At 48.1% G+C, this 22,163-nt stretch overlaps 3 protein-coding genes across 5 annotated transcripts in view; 1 reads left to right on the top strand and 2 right to left on the bottom strand.

Moving 5' to 3' along the window:
* ATP8B (ATPase phospholipid transporting 8B) overlaps positions 1–7,433 on the bottom strand; it is a 114,961-nt gene extending 107,528 nt beyond the window's left edge. The window contains exon 1 of one of the 2 annotated variants that reach the window (XM_077660317.1): positions 7,137–7,433. The gene's annotated coding sequence lies outside the window, so the exon portion shown is untranslated. Of the gene's footprint in view, positions 1–6,979; positions 7,111–7,136 lie in introns of those variants that run through there. The other variant, XM_077660319.1, reaches the window with a different exon arrangement.
* A 234-nt stretch (positions 7,434–7,667) lies between these two features.
* Positions 7,668–12,845, top strand: LOC144126255 (uncharacterized). The gene is made up of 5 exons (XM_077660327.1): positions 7,668–8,215; positions 9,157–9,216; positions 9,378–9,863; positions 10,632–10,829; positions 12,700–12,845. Exons 1-5 carry the CDS (start codon positions 7,898–7,900, stop codon positions 12,784–12,786), a joined length of 1,149 nt encoding a protein of 382 aa, XP_077516453.1. The 5' UTR covers positions 7,668–7,897; the 3' UTR covers positions 12,787–12,845.
* A 2,085-nt stretch (positions 12,846–14,930) lies between these two features.
* The window catches only part of cert (ceramide transfer protein), a 34,106-nt gene continuing 26,873 nt past the window's right edge, over positions 14,931–22,163 (bottom strand). The window contains exon 12 of one of the 2 annotated variants that reach the window (XM_077660315.1): positions 14,931–17,462. In XM_077660315.1, the coding sequence (XP_077516441.1) occupies positions 17,335–17,462 (128 nt within the window). In that variant the 3' untranslated portion in view covers positions 14,931–17,334. The remainder of the gene's footprint in view (positions 17,463–22,163) is intronic. The other variant, XM_077660314.1, reaches the window with a different exon arrangement.

Raw genomic sequence — 22,163 nt, 5'->3', positions numbered from 1 at the left:
GCTCGCTAGCGACTGCAGCGCCACCTCGTTTGTTTACAAACATGCAGGAGGTCCATACATTACCACTCCCCGATATCCTCTCTTCATGTCCCCTCACCTCTTTCATTTCATTTCTTCATTCTACCTGCTATCCTTTATTTCCGCTGCCCCAACTCGGGTGCTTCAGTGTCGATGGCAGATGCCGGGGCTAGCAAAAATCTTTTCCTCCCTTTTTATTATTATTTTAATAAAACCACATACTACTTACTACTACACAGAGGTTGGTTTTGTGGGGTTTAACGTCCCAAAGCAACTCAGGCTATGAGGGACGCCGTAGTGAAGGGCTCCGGAAATTCCGACCACCTGGTGTTCTTTAACGTGCACTGACATCGCACTGTACACGGGCCTCTAGGATTTCGCCTCCACCGAAATTCGACCGCAGCAGCCGGGATCGAACCCGCGTCTTTCGGGTCAGCAGCTAAGCGCCATAACTGAGCCACCGCAGCGGCTTTACTACTACAGAGAGAGAGAGAGAGAGAAGATGCAGCAGAAGCTGCGACAAATGTGAAACCTAATGCTATCGCATTCCACTCTTAATCCAAATAGTTTTTTTTTTCTGTAATATATTTTGCAAATACATAACAGACGCATTACGAGTATTTACTTCCTAGACTGACATCTGCTCCATCTTGAGGGGCTCCGTTAAGACACTGTCTAAACGAGACACGCCAAGTGCACAAGCAAGCGCGACAGAAGGCCGGCCTGCGCGGAGCTGTCAGCGGCGGCCTCGGCCGGTGCCGCTGGGCCGTCGTGCGCGACGGCGGCAGCAAAAAGGAAGGAAGAACCGTCGCGAAAGAAAAGACCGTGCGCACATGTGTTTGACACATGCTCCCTGCCATCTTAGCTCGGGCTTGTAAAACGAAACACGGTGCGAGGCAGTCAACAAACGCCAACAAATGAACGGTGCACGACGTTTCCCAGCGTTCACACGCTGCTGCGGCTCGGGCCCAAGAGTCTGAGGATCCAGGTTCGACGCGCACATTACCAGTAGAAGATCTACAGAAAGAGAGCCTCCATGATGAGCTTGCACGCTCAGGCGGGATGTCAGGATTGCCCAAAGTTTCGAGATCCGCCCTCCTCACGCTAAGTGTAGCCAACCGAGAACTATGACTGGTTAACCTTCCAACCAGCCAGTAAATTTCTTTTCTCTCCTATAGGAAGCTGGTGAAAAATTTCTTCTTTCCTTCAGGGCGGTCGACCTGCCGGCTCGCTCATGGCGCTCATAACCTGCGCAATAATAATAATAATAATTGGTTTTGGGGGAAAGGAAATGGCGCAGTATCTGTCTCATATATCGTTGGAAACCTAAACCACGCCGTAAGGAAATGGATAAAGGAGGGAGTGAAAGAAGAAAGAGGTGCCGTAGTGGAGGGCTCCGGAATAATTTGAACCTCCCCGGGGATTTCTAACGTGCACTGACATCGCACAGCACACGGGCGCCTTAGCGTTTTGCCTCCACAAAAATGGAGCCGCCGCGGTCGGGTTCCTGCGCAAGCAAGATTTTCTTTTTTCTCCGCCCATTCCCTTGAGCACTTCAAACGTACAACAAGAATTTAAAATGAGGCGATAAGTGGCCAGAAGAGTAAAGGTTATGAACGGCGAACCTGTTTCGCATTTAATCAGGGGTGCAAGGTAAACGTACGACCCGAATAGACTACGGACCGTGACAGGCTTAAGGTGGAGGAGGGATCTCTCTGCACTAGGCGAATACTAGCAGCGGGGAACTATACACCAGCTGTCAATCTCCGGCGCATCAATAGCGAAGCGATCTCCCGATGGAGTCGCGCTCCTGAGATGCCCGACTGAGTCATGTGACCTGCGCCGTGATGCAGGGAAGCTAATGTAACGGTCACGTCAGTTCACGGGGCACTGAAAAGACTGGACCGGCCGTTACATGCACAGCTAGTCGGGACAAACCTGCCGCTCGGGCTGTTCGCGGCAATGTGGACAAGAAACGCAAAACGGGAAAAGAAGAAAAGCTGACCACGTGAGACAGCAGCGTCATGTCGTCGCGTAGCATATGCAAACAACGTGACGTCACGAGGCCAGCAATTGGTATTCGTTCGTACAACAATCCTTGGTGTTCAGCGCCGCGCGCCTTATCGCTCCGAAAAATGAGAGAACAAGCGCTGGACTTGTGTCTGGATCGATACGCCGGCTATCGCGTTGAGTACCTCGCTGGAGTCACAAACGTCATGGAGGTCGGCTACGGTCGCCGATGAATCGAATAAGAGCCGTAGGGGCATCGGCACTTACACCTGCGATTATTCCCAGCTATCATTCCTTCACCTTCAGCACGCACAGATGTGAGTACACTTCTCCAGAGTGTGCTCGAGCGGTGTGCTACGGAGCAGATTGTGAGAAATCTTCTCTGTTCGACATGAGCGAGGTGCTTGATGCCTATTTTGCTGCGCTCAAGCGCAAATATGATCTGTGAAACTCGGTATCTGCTTTAAAATTTTTCGCCTTTTTTTTTCCTCCGCACAACACATCTCCAAAGCTCTAAGAAAGTCTGCTCACCTCTGCAAAGCGTTTTCCTGGCGCATCGGCACCCGCCGCGGTGGCTCAGTGGTTACGGCGCTCGGCTACTGATCCGGAGTTCCCGGGTTCGAACCCGACCGCGGCGGCAGCGTTTCTATGGGGGCAAAACGCAAAAGGTGCCCGTGTGCTGTGCGATGTCAGTGCACGTTAAAGATCCCCCGGTGGTCGATATTATTCCGGAGCCCTCCACTACGGCACCTCTCTCTTTCACTCCCTCCTTTATCCCTTCCCTTACGGCGCAGTTCAGGTGCCCAACAATATATGAGATAGAGACTGCGCCATTTCCTTCCCCAAAAATCAATTATTATTGTCATCGGCAGAGCGAAACTAACTGCAGGCGTCTCAGGGAGCGAGTCGCGAATCGGCGAGTGAACTGCAATGTTCAGTGCGTGCGGACACCACGAAGCATTAAAATACCTCGGGCCCCGCCGCTTCCCCCAACACGCAAAGACGGCCAGGGCGCGTCGTGCCGATTGCATCTGACGAGAGCGAAAAAGCGAGAGTGCCTTAATTAGGGCTCTCTACAGTGGCTCATGGCTGGACCTGCATAGGGCCACGCAGGGCTGGGACTTGTTTGACCACTCGGCGAAGCAGCCTGCCGTGAGCTCTTATCTGTCCTGCTCACGCGCGCATCGCTGCCGCTCCGAGATTCCACCAGGGTTCTCCCGAGAAGCGCGTTCGCACACCCTCTCTCTCTCTCTGCCGGGGTCTACTGACCCCCGCGGCGAGCGAGAGGAACAACAGCGCGCTGAAGAAAGTCCGCGCGTCACAGCACACAAAGGTGGCAACGTTCCAACTGTGACTGCCATCGCGCACAGCAGGCAGGCCGGATTCGCGGTGTTTGAAGGCGAGATGAGAAATCAAGAAAGGTGCGGGGTTTCCTTCCCGGACTGTGCGGGTCGCACGGAATGAGCAGCAGACAATTGCGCCTCCGCTGGGGGCCGAATCCGCGACCAATATCGAATTCAGTGCGGCTTTCGAGACCCAAGCTCTGTCACCGCACACAGAGCAAAAGGTGTTCAACACAGTGGCGGGTAGGGCGAGCTAGGGACAGAGATTTAGCATAGCGGAGACGTGTACCGGACGCCGGCTGTGCACGCGCACAGGCCCCACCTGGCCCTGCCACTGCGCAGGAGGCGTTCGGTAATCCGGCACACGTCTCCAGCCGCCTCTCCGCTATGCTAAGCCTCTCTAGCAAATGTCTCTAATACAGGGATTTAGCACAGCAGAGACGTACTAGCGGAGATGGTATGAGGGGGACACAAGATACGTAAAACGTTACTCGCGTACTATATATATTATGTTGTCACACCTGCTCGAATGAATTAGGACAGCAGAGTACGTAATTCGAGCTTCGAGCGCGTTGCATGATCATGGAAATAATGTGTAATGCGCTCGAAGCGCAACTATAACGCCCCAAATCTCCTTTCTAGAGTGATTGACTGAGTTCGGGCTCGGCGGATCATTACTGACGTCCCCCATAAGGCTGGTTTCCCCTTTCCTCGAGCTTGTTCACCAGCAAGTCTCCCGGGCGTTTCATCCCTCGTTCTTTTTGCAGCGCTCTAATTGGATTAAGAGTTAGAAGAGACACGTTAAAGGCAGGCCTCAGGAGAACAGAACAGAGCTGCATTTGAAGCTCTGCGCTGTTGGCCGCCAGGCTGGGTGAGAATGTGGATCAAAGAAAAGCCGACAAATGAGGGGCAGTGGAAGAAAGGGAGGGACACAAGAAGCGAGTAAACCCTCTCTTGCCGGATACGGTTCGGCTGACACATCCTGGCGCCTGATCATGCGATCTCTTTGTCCCAGTGAGAGCGCATATACACGACGACGTGGACAGGGTATGAAGGCTAATATAGACACAGCAGTCTTAGATAAGTCAAAGGAGTGCCCGATAAAAAGTAACTTGGCGACCAGTGATAACGCATGACAAAGCGCATGCGCAGGTACTCTGTCCCGGGACTTTTATCTTATTTGTCTCTACAATCAACACTCACGGGAACAAAATTTCAGCACACCTATTGACATTTGAGGCTCTCAAGACCAGTGCTGCCGATATGCCGCTCGAACTCGACGAATCACGTAGTGCGGCGCGCTTCCACGACAGTTTTTGGCGCGAAATCTCGTTTCGTTCAACACGGCATCTTCGCGACGTGAAATGTTCAGGTAAGCCGCAGACACATCAGTCGCTCATTGAAAGGCGAGAAAAACACGCGATTGCAAAAAAAGGAAGTTTTGTAACTGTAGCGATCGTCTTTCACAGAAGTGATATTGAATTTGAGTGGCGCGGATACGGCGCTAACAGGACCAAAGACTGCTTCGAGACCCACGAGTGTGACGAAACAAAAAGCACGTATGAGACTACTGTTTTATGAAACATGTACCGTGCATTTAGCGGCTTGTGAGCGGCCGTTCATAAAAGAAAGGCAAAAGTAGACGTTTAGCCACGCACGGATACCTTGCCTAGCAAATAGACTGTTACGAAATAATACAACATTTTGGGCGAGTTGGTTTTATACCAGGTGGTATAAAAAAAACCCTACTGGTCTCGAATAAAACTTAGTTGACAGTCAGCGCTGTTGTGTCCCCTTCTTGTTCTGTGCCGTCTTTGCGCTGTAATAATGAATGTTACGAAATGCTTCGCACGAATCCAGTTTTTGCTCTTACGTTTCTCCACGATCCTAAGCGATTTGGACAATACCGGTTGGGGCAATCCTCGTTCTTAGCAGGGTGTTACTTTTGGAGATGAGTAAGCGCATCGACCCGGCCAATATTTTGTGCCCTAGCTAGTTCCATCACTCCATCAGGCTGACATCCGGAGCTAAGTGAAGCAATCAGTCACTCGACATCGCCGCGGGTCCGGTTGCACAACCATAGTAACGTCCGCCAGTGTGACTGCTTTGCGAACGATTTGTATGCCGCAAAGGCCACACCCTTGTCCGTAACCAGAGTTTCCAACTTCGGCAGAAGCTGTCGTGCAAACTTTCCACGTAGGAATGCTATTTGGCAATGGAAAACTTACGCTGCATGCGTGATAGTTTGACACCTTCTCTTACGTATAACCATGGAACTAAAAGAAGAAATAGAATGATATGCAGATTTGCGAGTACTTACAAAGAAAAACCAGCATGCAGCTCTCAAACCGACAAGTTCGCGTGATATGATATTGGCTTCGCGGAAAATAAAATCAAACAGCAACGTTGAATAAAAAGTTGCAACGCATTTCCGCGGTATTCGCAGCTTCCTAGAAAACGCGGCAATGCGACTACGCATGCTTTTTCGCCGCCGAAATAAATTTACAAGTTACGCTAAACATGGGCGTGTCAAACGCCAGAGACCGTACAGCGAGTGAGTCACTTCTCTCTCTTGAGAGATGACGTGCACATTGCATGTTGCGCAACCTGCTGCGGAAACGGCAACGGTTTCACGCAAGCGATCGCCAAAAAATACCACACACGCGACCAACAGCTAACGTGTATATATATGTATACTAAAGTAAAACACCACTGCCTTGTATAGATATTCAGGCAGGTAAGTGTGAAGACGTGTATGTGCCGTCTCGATTGCGCCGCTCTCCTGCTTTACTTCCTTCGACGGAACACGCCCATTATTTCTTCAGCGCGCACGAGGTGCGGATGGCGGTGAAGCCGATCTCGCGGTGTGCAGCTAACGGACAGAAGCTCGCGCTGAGCTAGACAGAAAGAGTGAGAGTGCGTGTCGGACAGAGGGAGAACGAAAGACACACCCGCTGCGTAGACGGCAACTCCAGCGGCTTAAAGTTTTCCTCAAACGAATCGTCCGCATATGTGAACTCACAATGTGGAATAAAAAAGCAATGACAAAGTTCACGCAACACTTTTTTGGGCTCAAGTCAGCTGTTAAACGCTACCAGCAGCTTATTATTACGTTAAATCCCGGAAGTTGAGAATGATGCGACTTACGAAGAGCGTCCGGGTAGCAGATCCGCCTACACTGACTGCCAGGTCGACGGCAGGCGCATCCGCCCGCGAGCTTCACGAAACCCAAAGGCCGATTTAGGTCACGTCGGACATTTCATTAAACAATACGGCCGGCTGGAAATCAATTCATCTGTTTAAACGAATAGGCGGGGCGCGCTCGTGTATTTATTCCGAGCACCGCCGCGCCGGCGAGCTGGCGCGCCTCCAGCAGTAGTGCACGCATTGCTGACTGCTGGTAGTCACGTAGTATAACGTCAGGCCGCGGATTTTCCTGCGCAGGGCGAGCTTCGAGGCCGCGATCGATGTGGGCCCGTGTCTGTTTACATGGCCCCATTCAACCCGCTGCTCGTGCGTGGGGAGGAACCCCCAACAAGTGTCAGCACCTCTCCTCGAATCGCCCACCCACTCGGGCCACGAATGCCGGCACGCCAAGCGCCGCTTACCACAGCCGCTGCTTCCGAGCACGGGCCGGTAGACGGTAGTACGCGTTGCGCCAGCGCAGCGGCGCCGGCACTCAGCGATCCGTGACAGTGCCTGAGCGACTAACTCCGTAGCCCGTAAAGATTAGCAGGCGAAATGGGCTGTGGTGGTGCACCCTACCTGTTGTGAGCGTTGCGAGTGCTGACGGAGAGTTGCCAAGGAAACACGGAGCGGTTGCTTTGATAGGAATAATCAGGCGAAAGGGCAAACGCCAGTCGTCGCCGGACCTGATGAGCCTCGTCTTCAGGTGACACCCGCTGTTGCGGGGCTTGCAGCCAGCTTGCGCACGCGTCGCTATAAAAACGGCCAGCGCGAGTAAATTAACCACTCGACGAGCGACAAACCCACACAGTTCGACATGGCGGTTGATGCACGGCCGACGAGACGACTGTTTTGCGCGAATTTTCATCCGATTTTGGCTGCTTCCTCTGGTGTCCGGTAGCTGGCAGCACGATTTGTGAACAAAAACAAGAACGAAACCGAAACAACTCAAAAGATATAAAAATTTTCACAAGTAATTAATAGTATAAAACAAAAACACAAAAAATATTTAATAATACATGTTGTTTTTGTTTTATTTAGTGCTATATGCAAGCAGTGGCTTGTTTTCTTCAGGACTTTATCAAAGCAGCGGCAGATTCGTTCATCTCTCCATGTGAATCAGCAACTCTGAAAGCGGCCCAATATGGCGCTGTTCTGTGGCGGTTTGGAATTTACGTGAAGAAAACACGGAAAGTAAACGACAGTTTTGTCTTTCGTCTTCCATCAACACGGGTTACTCTGCACGGAACCACTTAAGGAGCTTTCGTTTTAAAGTCATGCACTGATTGTGCTGTTTGTATCGATTTGCGGCCGAACTCTTTGCAAGGAAGGCTGCAGAAATGTCGCTTGTAGCGTACGGTGACAGTGACGACTCTGAAGACGATAGTTGTGAAGACGTAGCTTCTGATAAGATTGCTGAAAATGCAAGTGACTGCGCGAAAGAAGAACGCAGTACAGGCAACGAAAACGTTGTAGTTTCTGCTGTCAAGGACTCTGAAGAACCTGCAGATTCGCAAAGGTTGTTTGCGAGATTACCTCCTCCTAAACAGAATGCATCCACACTGCACGATCCATCGTTGCAAGGCGTCGTCATGAAGCCAGCGGATAAATCTTCAAAGTCCAAACGAGCGCAGATACTCATACCTTCTCTGAACCAGGTATCCAATCAAACGTTACCAGCTGCTTTTATCCCAGAAGCACGCACATCGGAATGTGCCCTACCGAACTGTTGTATTACGACAGTAGATGCGCACACTAAAATGTCCACAACATTGAAACCAAGGAGCCAGTGGTCCATTACAATAACGACCGGAGGGTAATTAAAGCCGAAATACCTTTGCTATTTATTTGGTTTTAGTGATTATCGCTTTACGAGCGTCTTCATCACCACTGGTGCACAGTACCTCATGTCTTCGCAGTAAACTTAGTTCTGCTGCATTGACTATTGCATTAAATAAGTGTCACCAGTGTATATCGCGCCACAGAATAGTCATTTTATTCGCGCTCACTGAGTTACCAACTTTCCGTATCAACCTTTGCGAGCAAAAATACGCCTTGTTTTACTCCATTAGACTTCATACACCGCTGCGCGTCACACGACCCTGCTTTTGTATTTATTCTTCCTGGCACACCTAGCTGTTGCAAAAGTATTAAAGAAATATCTTTGTATCGAATTTTATGTGTAGTGGTCTAGTAAATTCCCGTTATCGAAAGGTCAAAAGCACAAAGCTGCCACTTCTACTTAACTCTTGGTGGCGTAAAAGTTCCAAGTAAAGGTTGCAGCGCCATATAATTAGTAACACTAGTCAGCGATAGGTGCACATGTAAGATACATAGGAGTGGGTTGCCATTCAGATCTTTTCAAAACACATGTCGTGTGCTTGGAACCGTGCAACACCTTAAATAACGTATTTAGAAAGCGGCTGTAACTGCTGAGGTCTCTTGTCTGCTTGTTTGATTCGTCTTTTACTTTTGTATTTGCTTCTGAGTGTAGAGGACCTTTCTTTGGCCAACCTCAAGACCTGAACCCTCGTTAGGGTTTTGAACTATGGTTCATTGTATGTGATCGTGCTGTATCTTGCCTTGTACCTATTCACAGTTTGACGATGAAGAAGAAGAAGAAGAGGAGAGCAGGAGAAAAAAGTTTCGACCTGCTCAAGTAAGCCATCACATAGTCCACCACGCACTTGCATGTGACACAGCATATGTGCATTGCAGCAGAAGTTCGTATCAGTGCCTGGAGAAGAGGCAAACAAGTTGATTTTCAGTAGTCACTGCGAACTGAGCATGAAACCGACTGCCCTTTTGTATTTCTTGCAGGCTGGGTCTGGCCTCATAGGCATGTTGCCAGCACCGAAGCATGGATCCATCACGCAGAAGCAGCTAACCCCACAGGTACTAGCACGACCGCCTGCTCCGAAACCTGTGCCGAAGCGGCCACCGCCAAAGCCACAGGCACCAGCAGTTCCATCGTTGACATCACATGCATGGGAAAAAGATGTTGACGACGACGCAGATGCCTCAGATGAAACGGCAAACTTCTTTACGTTCGATGAACCGCCGCTGCCAAAAGTCAGCGTTGATTTGGATCTGGATGCCACTGTCCCCCCTCCGTCTGCCACATCAGCTGCACCTGTTCCTTCGTCTTCACTTAGCATGTCATCTGAGCCAGAGCCCGGTTTCGGTGTGGAGGCTGGCCCTGCAGTGCAGCCAGCCACAGTGGAAAGCCGCAAGGGAAAGATTGTCTTTGCAGAGCCTGAAGACAAAGGGGCGTCCATTCTCGATGTGGAGCTTGATGATGGAGCTGTGAGTTTGTACTCTGCCTTTAATGCATGCATACTCTCATTTGTAGAGTATCAATTGGGACCATGTGCCATGCAGTTATTTTAAGCTGCATCTGTTCAAGGGACTATGTCAAGGTGCTACATGTGAGATGAAGCTCCGTGCACAACATGTTATGGAACCCAGAAAGAAACTATGGCGCCCACTTTTCTTTTTGTTTTGCATGTGTAAGGACTGGAGCCAACATATGTTTTAGGGTGTGGTATAAATCTTAAATGCAGCATTTTGTATTGGAAAAATTTATATGTCAGTAGAATCTCCACACCCAGTCAGCAAAGCTTGTAACCTTGCGGAAGTGAAATTTGGGACGTATATTCTCCTGTGTAATGGATCTAAGCTGATTATAATATGAAAGCCTCAAGAGACACGAATACCATGCTCATGTGGAAGGTTTGCTTTTGAATTTGTACAATTGTAGCGTAGTAGCCACACTCACTCACTGTGGTGAACTGTAGTAAAAAGAAGATGATGACCCAGAAGTGTGAAGCTTGTTCGCAGCTCGAATGCTTGGCTGGACCATTGTTGCATGTTGCAAAGTGACCAAGAATCAGCTGAGCCGCAACCCCCCCCATTTCCTTACACAATAAATATGTCAGTTGCTGCTGCTCTAGTCACAGTCGACTGGCATTTACAGTGTCCATTTTTCACTTTCAGCAGGAATGCAAAGCTGTGTGCTTCCAGTTGTGTTAATGAATTCATTGGCTAATGTGTGGACATTTAATTGCATTGCAGTTGGTGAGGCTGCGAGGCAAGCGGCAAGAGGAGATCAACATCATTGACGTGTGCGCCGACAATCAGATTGACAAGTCACAGATCCTCATTCGAGGATTGACCGAGCAGCCCACGTACTCGAGTCACAAGGATACAAGTGACTTCAACACAAGCCAGCAGCACCGCCGTAAGCACCAGATCACCTACCTGGCACAGCAGGTAAGGTCAAATTTCATTTAGTTATGTTGCATGCAGAATTTATACACTGTAGCCATTTCTGTTATTCGTGATGCAAGCTCACATGCATGTCGTTCAAATTTTGCTTGATCGAGGCTGTCAGTTGCTTGTGTAAATGGCACAGATTTGGCAGTGCATTCATTTCATTATAGTCTGGAATGTGTACTCCAGTGAATTTTATTTTTCACCGCAGCTCACAACAGTCCATAATTTTTGTGGGCAGCAGCCATAAGTTGTTTGAAATTCATTTTATGCGCAGTATGGCTTCAGACCCCTTCCTTGCAATTTCAGTTGAGCATTGCCTCAGAATCACAGTGAAGTTCATGCCAAAACTGATGCTGAAACTTACACTGAATAACATGCCAAAATTTCTGCCAGAAATGTAATCATACAAGAAAACTTTGTGTGTACTCCAAGCAGGAATTAGCCCAACACCAAAGCGACGTGGAGTGAGCAGCTGGCCAAACACCATAGACTATTTGGCCATCGTCACAATGCAGTGTTTGTAACTTGTATTTGCAGCATAGACTGTACCACTTGCTGCAGACTAGGTGGCCACAATGGTAACAGATGGTGCTGCTTAGTGGCACTGGTAGTGACAGTGTGAAAGCACAGATGGCGACACCTGCTGTTCTCATGCACAGGGAAAGGGCACAAAGGGTCATCACAGTATGTCACCCTTCACGTCTAGTACATGCGTTCTGCAAGTCTGCATGCTGAGCAGCTCTAGTACCGCAGCCAGTTGATGGGTTGAAGGGGTTTTGACTCAGAAAATATCGTCAAGGTCTGGAACAACCACTTCTCTGCAAGAGCAGGGCAGTGCTCTTGCACTTCCAAGTTCACCAAGGCTGAAGAAAAAGAATGCAGGTGAATGTATCCGATTCAAAGGGCAGAGCTAGCAGCATCCGTGATCCATCCTAGGATGTACAGTGTCTGCAAATTGCACGACACCTACTCGTGGTGATAAGACTGCAGGTTTTTTTAAATGCACCAGGTCCTAGTACTGCAGCCCGGCACAGACTCACTGCCTGCCTCATCGCGGAGTTGGGTTTTATGAAGTGCCCCCAAGTGGTCTACGGGCTTTTGCAAGGTACTGAATATGAGGATGATGCTGTGGTGTAGGCATGTGAAAAGGAAAAAAAAAAATCTGTAAACAGTAGAGAGAGAGATGTCAGCATCTAATGGGGTTATGATTCAGCATCAGTAGTTACTTGAGTAGGCTACCACAGTGGCTCAATGGTTATGGCGCTCGGCTGCTGACCTGAAAGATGTGGGTTCAATCTCGGCCGCGGCGGTAGAATTTCGATGGAGGTGAAATTCTAGAGGCCCGTGTACTGTGCGATATCTGTGCACGTTAAAGAACCCCAGGTGGTTGAAATTTCCGGAGCCCTTCGATACGGCGTTCCTCTTAGCCTGAGTCGCTTTTGGACGTTGAACCCCCATAAACCAAACCAAAGTTACATGAATAGGGGTTAAATAGTGGCAAGTGCACCACATTTTGTTTTTATTGGGAAGAATGGTCCATTGCTCTAAGGCATGGTATGGTATAGTATACAGGCTTTAGCACCCCAAAGCGACACAAGGGTATATAAGACTCTGTAGTGGAGGGCTCCAGATTAATTTAGGCTACATGGGGTTCTCGCGCATAATGTGGGCATCTTGCATTTTGCCTCCATCGAAACTTGGCCACTGCAGCCAGGAGTGAACCCATATCCTCGGGCTCAGCAGATGGGCGCACTAACCATTGAGCCACTGCGGCGAACTACACGGTGCATCTGACATTGTATCCTGTATAGAGGTTTACCCGTGCTGTATGCAATCCAGTTGTGAATCACTACTTTTTTTTTCTCAGGCCAAGGCACGAGAGCAAGATTTGAAAAACACATGGGCTCAAAACCGTATGACTCGGCGCCAGACGCAAGCAAAGTATGGCTTCTAACAACCTATGTTGATGCTGCATCCATCATAATAAATGTCATGGTGCATTTTCCGGTTTTAGTCATGCTTATAATTTCCACAATGCCATCTGCTTTTGGATGGACCCTGCCTCATGCGAATTATGTTCCTTTTGCAGTGGGTTGCACAGCTCTTGACTGTAATGATGTTTACATACATACAATACGTACTCTATATTGCCGTGTGAAGTTGTTTTTTGTAGCGATAGCTACATTACGGTAGCATTTTGAGCCTTCAGCGTGGCGGTGCCGCTCCACTGTCACATGGTTGATCACGTGATGCGGAGCAGCTGCCGGCGGCGCGGTGCCGTGGCTGATCACATGGTTCATCACCTCGTTGGTCACGTGACGAGCCACGCGGTGCGGAGCAGCTGCTGCTGCCGGCAAAACCGAGCTGCCACAGCTGTGCGCATGCGCCGTGTCAAGTGAGACAAAGACGAAGAAGGAATGCCCAGCGAAACAGAGCGGCAAAAGACTGACTTTGCAATTCAACTGAGCAAGTTCCACTCGGCCAGCTGTAGCTATCGCGTCACTCCAGGTTTAACCAGAGCTAAACCACCGCCAATTTTTTTTCTCCAAAAATGCCGTCTGAAATGGGGGGGTCGACCTATTTACGAGGTTTAATGTAGTTTCGGCAGAGCTGCGGGAGTACGCACCCCATGCCGGCGCCCATTCCTGGCATGATGTATGGAGCTCCCATGTGTCAGAGAAAATCATTATAGTCGGCCGGGCCGCACGTGAGTATAGAAGGCAGTGCGAGACGCCGTTTTATCCTCTTAGATTTCCGCCTGACTACGACTGCTGGCCTTGCGATTGCATCGTTACGCGTTGCGTGTGCTTCGCAATACCACATCGCAGGACAACAGAGAGGGTGCAGCTGCGGAGTGTGGTGTATGTGTCGACTTTTTTGGGGGGTCGGAGTCAAGTTATACGCGTGCGGCATTATACGGTACTCATTTTGACTGCAACTGTTCAAATGTCCACAGAGAGTTCAGAGCCTGGGTGGCAAGAAAATACTATTCCTTTGCAGTTTGTGAGCATTCACAATTGAAAGTGCAATCGGGTATCTGCTGCAGAAGCAGCAGCCATCGTCTGTTTGGAGGACATTGCTGCTGAAACACGGGTCTTTTTACGAAAGCTATTTCTAGAATATTCTAGATGCTGTAGACAATGCTTAGCCACAAGGTAGCAATGTTAAACTGTTACGTAGCCAGTTGGCATAGTGAGGTGACATAAAAATAATAGTAATTGGTCTTCAGGCTCAGCTCGGCTCTCACGGAGTTCAAGTTGCCAAGCAAGGGTAAGCACTGGTGAAATTTCCTGCTTTGTTGCTGAAGCAGCATCCATTGTCAATTTGGAGCAGATGGTTTCTGCAGCGAGAACTGTTTCTAGGACATTCTAGACACTGTAGACAATGCTTAGCCACGAGATAGTGATGCTGAACCATTACACAGCCAGCTGTCATTGTGCGATAATATAAGTGATTGGCGATCGGTTAGCAGGCTCGTATCAACTTTCACTGAATTCAGCTACCCTGCACTCAGTTGGAAGGGTTTTAAAACTCAAGTAATATGCAACATTCTGCTCGGGATGCTATAAGTGTAATGCTAATCGAATGTTGCAGGCTGACCGACCTTCGTAGTCGTACAGTAATCCAAAAGTGTATAGCTCTCAGCACACTTGTGCACAATGTGCGAACACTGCTCCAGGTCTCATTGGCAACACTTTCTGGACTTTCACAAGCATGAGGCATTAACCACTAATCATTGACCATGCAGAAGTGCAAGTTGTGTGTCATCACTCATCAGTGAAGACTGTGGCTGTGGAAAAAAGCTGGCGGCAGTACACAGGTTAGATCTTGCACAGAAATTTGGTTATTTTGGATCACTTCTGGACTTATGACAAATTGTATTGTATCCAGACTGACGAAAATTCTTCACTAAGCACGCGGAACATCATGCTAGCGAAGGAGAAAAAAGAAAAAGATGCTGTATTGTCCGCCTTCGTCCTATAGAGGGCTTAAGGGCTTAAAAGCGGGACCCTATGCTATGCTCAACTTGCTAGTTGCGGTTTTGCACACAACAGTGGCAGTGCTTATTAAAAAAAAAAAGACACCCGTGGACAATGCTGACATCAAAACACATTTTAATAGCTGTGCATGTAATACAAACCCGCATATATATATATTTATATATAATATATATGTATATTATATACAAAAAGCTTTCCACTCTCATGCACAAGCAAGACAACAGGAAGATGCTGTGGCAGGAGAACCAATAGGCAGGCAGAGCAGACACTGGCACGTATGCGACGGCCCTCTCGGAGAGCAGCAACAACTGACGCTCACCACCATCCCATCATGGGGCCTGCACGCAGTTAACATACAACCAACAGAGCAACACTGCAACGACCACGTCGGCACGTTTCAAAGCACATTTTTCTTTATCCTGTTACAAAAGTCGCAATAAAACACTTCAGACGAAAGAGAAGAATATAAAAAAAAAGACTCCCCTCTCCCTGTTCCCCTTGCATTTTTGTGCATTGCAAGTTGTGTCAAATGCTCTTTCAGCTTACTCTCCACAGACACAGCATGTGCGAACAAAAGAGCCAAGTTTATCGGGATAAAATACCTTGTACATATAAAGCACAAAGAGCTCAAGTGAACATGTAATTTTTGCTCATTTTAGCTGAGGTAAGCAGCAAAGGGAGCAGTTGCGAAAGGGAAGAGTTGACACACTGCTTGTGCAACAAGGTAAATGAATGGGGCCACACAAACTGCTGCAAGGGTAAATGGCTGCCAACAAAGCCACAACTGGAAGAAGGGGGGGGGGGCTATAAAATATATAGACAACTTTGAATTTGAGTACATTGTCTAAAATCAAGCATAGGATGAAGTGGTGACTAGATGCTCCAGTTTAAAAACAGGCCATAAAAATTGGTTACGAAACGGTCTGAAGGAACACTGCATTTGTGCCTGCACACAGAGTACAAAATGTGTAAATGACATGCAAGAAATAATGGTGTAAACAAAACAAAAAGGAGGGGGGAGAGGAAGGAATATTTAAGTTACATATGTTTATACTGCACCACAGATTGACCGCACTGCACAGTGGTAGCCTAGCACCGACCACCTCTTTGAAATCCCTATGCACATTTGAAAATTTTTTTTTGTGTGTGCAAGTGATTTTGCACACAAAACACAGCAGGCCCTTCATTTTGGGTCACCTTTAAAAATGGGCTTGAAATACTTTCGGTAGGCAGCTTTGAAAGAACATGTAGGTGGCATTCTAGAGGTATCTGCAGGAGTCTGGCGACATCCGATATTTTCAGTAGTCCTGAACAACCTGACTTTGGTAATGAGCATATATTGATTTCAGCTCAAAGGGTTTTTGTAACACTACAGCACTTTTCTTTTATGTCGCCAGGCTCTTTAAACCGCAGGAAATGTGCCACACAACCCTGCTTTGTGCAGGAACAGGCATGTGAAAAATCAGAAGTGACTCTGTTCTCCATCATGGCCTCGTAGCCTGCCTGATCTAGAAAGTGCAAAGATAGGTATCACATGGGCCCATAGTGAAGTTGGCACCACTGAACTGTGTAAAGTTCCTATTTCCTTGCTCAGTTGTGCATCAACATCTTGCACATGCAAAAGAGTTTACATACTCCTTTCTGGTGAGTGCAGGGAAAGCTTCAACACCTAACATGAACTCCCTACCCCCCCACCCCCCCCTTGCTTTTGCTAATGGGGCAACGGCAGTGATAGTGTTACCATGTTGTTACAAAGCAACCTTGGTTTACCTTCTTCCACCTGTGAAACAGTAATGCTGAACAAGAAAACCGTAGGGTAGCACCTAGCACTGCACAGGAAGGGACAAGCGAGCAGTTCAAAGTGGATCGTTGTCTAGGAAGCTCCAAGAGACGTTCCTGAATTACTGTAACTTTTCTTTCTTACCCCCCCCCACTCCTTTGAACCACCACTCTTCTGGAAAGCATTGAGATATATATTTCAACTCATGGTGCACGTCACCAATTACAAAGCAAGCACCAGACTTCTTGCAGCACTCAGTATAAAAGGAAGTTGCAGATCTGCAGTTATTCTAGAAGCCTGCTTTTTCAATTGCAATAGATTCCGCACACATCACAGTGAGTGAATTTTAAATATTCACAAAAATCTGTCCCAGTACTTCCACCGTCGACATGTAACAAATGCAGACCGCCACTTGACCCAATCTGGAACAGCACATGCTGCCCTGCAGCATTAAGCATCACTGGCCCATGGTACAAAACAGTACTACTGACATCATGCCCACAAGTGTTAGGGTTATTAAGTTCCTGTGATCTTCTTGTTTTTCCCCAATTTCCTCTGAGGGCAATTTATACCATCACATTGTGGTGCTTGCAGCTGCAAGTCTTTTGTCCAGTGTCTGACGAGTCCATTGTGAATGCACTGCTTGCGCTTTGGTCGTTTTGCACTCCCTTAGAGCTTGCTCTGTGCCATCCAGGGAAGCAGGACGCCCTGGCCACAGGTCTCAGAACATGATCTCCTTAGACTCGGTCTGCTCCTTGACATACTGGGTGAACCGCTTGAGGAACTTGGGATACTCTCGCTTGTATACGGCGCGTAGCACCGAAGCAGGCGCCCAGCCACCAGGATTAACTGCACACAAAGCCGAACAAGTATAGTCATTGATTCACTACTGCTTAGGGGGAACAAGACAGTGCAGTGTGACAAACATGTTACTAAGGTACATCACTGTACCCGAGTAGGAGCATGAGGGGAAGAACAGGTTAGAAATGCAAAATATTTCGCTCGCAAAGCATTTCTTTCAGGCCAAGTCATGTACACGGCAGCAACACAAGTAGCAAACGCAGCATATGAACATGTGCCCATGAAGTGAATCGGACACATAATCTGCAGCAGGAAGTGTATGCTCAACAATTTGTTGCCATGAACTGCACTCTTCAGATGCCGCAAGGAAGCATGCACCCCCACCAGGCCATTTGTGATTGTATCCAACCGCTACGCAAGTGCACCTCACTAACACAGGACTCAAAAGTCCCCCTGCATGGGCGAATGGAAGCAAAAATGTAAGAGCAAGGCAAAAAAAAAAAAAAAGTCCTGAGGCTATGCACTAGCCCCTCGAAAAATAGGCGGCAGCGACAGCCACTCACAACTGTGCTCATAAGTGAAACGACTCCCTTTGGAGAGGAGGGAGTGCAAAATTTTTGAACTGCTACATATTGCACCAATAGTGATATTTAGCTCAGGAAAAAAGAAAAACAGAATTCATCACCCTATTTAAGTGAATAAATGTACTGTGAACAGCTGGGCACTAACCTGCTTTGACATGTTCATATTTCATGTTTACTGTGTGAGCATACCGTATTTACTCGAATCTAGGCCGACCCTGATTCTAAGCCGACCCCCTGAAGTTCGAAGCCAACAAAAAAGAAATATGTATTACCTTGAATGTAGGCCGAACAAAAAAAGCGAAGACAGCGTTCACAAAATGCAAACAGCATTTATTGAATCTGAACGTGCAGAGCTCATTCAACGTCGTCGTTGCTGCTATACTCGTCGCTGTGTTCCTTGTCACTGTCACCTTCAAACAGTGCACTATCTTCGGTACCGTCAAGCGCATTAGATATGCTGCACTTTTTAAAGGCGCACACGCTCAAAGTACCTGGGATGTCATCCCACGCTGCAGCTACCCAGCCCGCCAGCTGCGATAGTGATGCACGTTTGATGCGGCCTGTTGCCGTTAGCATGTGGTCTCCGTCAATGAACCAGTCCATGTAATATTTCCGCAGACGATCCTTGAAAGGTTTGTTCATGCAGACATCAAGTGGCTGCAAGTGGCTGCAACTGGCCCGTCATGCCGCCCGGTATGACAGCAAGGTCCGTGTTCGCTTGGGCTAGTGCAGCCTTCACGTTGTCGGTCAAGTGCCCACGGTAAGAGTCGACGACAAGGAGCGAGTTCTTTGTCAAAAGGGCTCCTGGACGCCGTTGCCACACAATCTTAACCCACTCTTCCACCATCGCACACGTCATCCACCCGTTCTCATTTGCCCGCACAATGACATTTCTTGGGAAAGTTTCTCGAGCAGGCAGTTTCTTCGTTTTAAATATCATATAAGGAGGGAGTTTATTTCCATCAGCTGTGCAGCACAGCATCACAGTTGCGCGCTGCTTCTCGTAGCTCGCAGAGCGCACTTTCATCTCCTTGGCACCCTTTTCATTCACAGTGTACGCCACTGGCATATCAAAATACACAGCCGTCTGGTCGGCGTTGCCGATTTGCCCACGGTTGTAGCCTGCCGCTTATCTCTTTCCGCTAAATGCCGTCCTCGTTGCGGCGCACGCAAAAAGCTGCTGTCGTCCCCTCCAACGACGGGAGTTTTTCTCGTCGACGCCGAAGTCCCGCCTGGCTTGAAGGTTCGACGATGCCTCTACGGCTATCACAACTTTTTGCTTGAAAGCGGCACTGTAGTGGCATCTCCTGCTTGGTGCCATCACAATAACACCACGCCGCACACCGATACGGCCGACACGACACAGGTAAAAATGGCAGACTCGCTTGTGTACGGTTGGCTACTGGCACGGCTAGTAGCAGCTGTGATACTGACTTTTCTAGATGGCACTAGCTATGCACCATATTTAGCAGTTTCAATGAAAAACTGGCGTGTTTTTTATAATCCTCGAATCTAAGCCGACCCTAGAGTTTGGAATATGATTATTTGAAAAAAACTATTGGCCTAGATTCGAATAAATACGGTATGTCTAATCTTACCGTAAAAACCCACGTATAATACGGACCAGCATAATAATATGAGCTGTAATTTGGGGATAGCAGAAACGGAAAAAAAGTTTTTACCCACGCACAATGCGAGCAAGGCAGACTGCTCTAAAACGTTCCGGAAGTCGTGAAAACTGAACGCAGTCCGATTATTTGTGTGCGCTGGCGCACCAGATGACACGTGTTCCGGGGGATGACATGTGTTCCGAAGCATGATGGTAATGGCGCTCAAAAATAACGAAACCGGAACTGCGCATTTCGGCCGAGTATTGTTTGGGTCCGCATATAATGCGAGGTGCAAATTTGGCGTGCTGATACTCGGAAAAAAACCTAGTATTATATGCAGGTTTTTACGGTAACTCTTTCCTTACTGCACCCACTGAGCATTGTTAGCCTGCTAACGATGGCATAGCACTCAGATTTCGAAACCTCCCACGTTGTTTACGACCATGTTGCGCGTCTAGCTTGTAGTCAAAGAACCAAAGTTTCGTTTCCAATGTAGTTCTCCTTTTTCTCCGCCAGCTGGTATTTTTTCAACGTGCTGCAAACACATGGTACCGTACTCACTGCCCGCTAACAAAGACTTTGCCGCTCGACTTCAGAGCCTTCCATGCCTCTTACGGGCATGCTGAGTCATCAGGCTTATAATAAAAAAAAATTTCGTTTTCAATGTTTTTTTTTTTTTCCCCACAAAGTGGCACTTTTAGAAGACGCGGTACCATTAAAGTCACTTGGCAGCCTCCGCATGCGTGACACGCGCTCTAAAATGCCGCAAGTCTCAGGACTCTGTTTTGTGTGTGATCGATTTTATCGTTGACCCGAGCAGCAGCGAATCTGAAGGAATGCCTTTTTGTCAGGATTCAGTTGTGATATTGGCAATGGCAGAAGACAGCCTGGCACACAGGCTAGAACACTTTAGTAACCCAACAGTTATTATTTTGTAGTAAGAATACTATTCAAGATAGAAGTGATTTTTGTCATAGATAGCGGTCAATATAACACCGTACATTTTGCATATCTCAGAAAATTTTTAGCATTTTTTTTCTTTTTAGATACAAGCATGTCTTTACAAGTTTTCATCAATTTTCACCTAAAATCTTGTTTTTGGCAATTAAAATTTTCCGTTGCATTGTGCAATTCGTTATTCAATTTTATATGCCTAAAAAGCACATTTATTTGGCTTTTTTTTTCCAAGAAAAGAAAAGGGTACTGAAACTTGCAAAAAACGGTCATTTTCACCAAGGTGAAGAAAGAATTAAACTGTGAAAGCACATTTCCTTTTAGCAGCACATTTCTGAGCTTACAGATCAGACGAGTGGGTGAAAAGAGACAGGTTTCGGACTGCAAGAGCACTCCAAAGCTATTAAATGTCAACTTTAAAGCAATCCTGACTTCAGTCTTGCGATTCCCCAGCTAGATATGGCTATAACCTGCTATTTAAAGGGCACCACTACCCCTCTGTTGAGCTTTACTACAGTTAAAACTCGATTTAACGAAGTTGAGGGGAGCCGTGAATTATTTCGTTAAATCGAGAACTTCGTTAAATTGAATGAGGCATTTCTTGGGCACATAGTTCAGTACATTCGATTACAGTAAAACCTCGTTAAAACGTACCCGCTTAAACAGTACTTTCGTTTTAAAAGTAGTAAAGTCAAGTCCCCGACTGAGCACCCATTGAACATAATGCATTTTGCATCCGCATAAACCGTACCAGCTTATCGCGGTCGTATCGGTTAGCACGTACCATTTTCACTTTTCGTCGCACTCGCGCGTGACGAATTCACGCCGGTAGCACCGACCCAAAGGACGGTTCGGCTAGCGGCGCAACAATCTTCCCTAAATACCGCCGACGGGACGGCAAGCCACACAGCTAATGACAAATTGGCGCCAAAGTTGGTAATCATACAACTAGCGCAATCTTTGGGGGTCCGTATGGTCATCGTCATGACCCCCCGCGCTACTTTCGAGTGGGTAGCGCCAACACCACGACCGGCGCCGCTAGCGCGTATGAAAAGAAACAACAAATATTCTTACTCGACAAGAAAGGCCCGAGGGGACTACAAATTTATTTTCCGCCAAAGAAGTCTGTGATCTTTGCCTGCGTGCGCTTTGTGAGCAACGGCCGCACCGATTTCTCGTAGGTCTGAAGTGCGTCCAGCGCGTCTTCCGTCCCCTCGTGTGCGCCGGCAAAATGTCGCAGCAGATCGAGAGCATCCATCACCTGACCTGGTGTCGGCACGGGAGCTTCGGCACCTGCAGGGTCGTCGGCAGCGTCTTCAGCCGTCACTCCCTCCACGCTTCCTACAAGCCGCAACATATCGGCATCAGTCAAAACTTCTGTTGTGACTGCGTTTGCGTCGGCGTTCACGTAGTCTGAGAAACTTATGCCTGTGGGCACTTGATCCACTGAGCGAAGGTGTTCCCAGGCATCTTCATCCTCGTGCACGGCGCTTGCGCAGTCCGGACCAGCTTCGGCAGTTTTAGGGCCTAGTGTACCGAAACCGGCAGTCCTGAAGCAGTTGACAATTATCGACGGCCTCAATGCTCTCCAAGCCGCCGCC

The sequence above is a fragment of the Amblyomma americanum genome, chromosome 3, assembly GCF_052857255.1.
Source record: "Amblyomma americanum isolate KBUSLIRL-KWMA chromosome 3, ASM5285725v1, whole genome shotgun sequence".
NCBI classification, from domain to species: domain Eukaryota; kingdom Metazoa; phylum Arthropoda; class Arachnida; order Ixodida; family Ixodidae; genus Amblyomma; species Amblyomma americanum.
Note: the sequence above shows the minus strand (reverse complement) of the source record. Positions and strands in the feature narration are given on the sequence as shown.

Coding starts and splice junctions, on each gene's coding strand:
- LOC144126255 (XM_077660327.1), top strand. CDS start 7,898: ATGTCGCTTGTAGCGTACGGTGACAGTGACGACTCTGAAGACGATAGT. Junction 9,217..9,377: donor AAAAGTTTCGACCTGCTCAA/GTAAGCCATCAC, acceptor TATTTCTTGCAG/GCTGGGTCTGGCCTCATAGG. Junction 9,864..10,631: donor TGGAGCTTGATGATGGAGCT/GTGAGTTTGTAC, acceptor ATTGCATTGCAG/TTGGTGAGGCTGCGAGGCAA.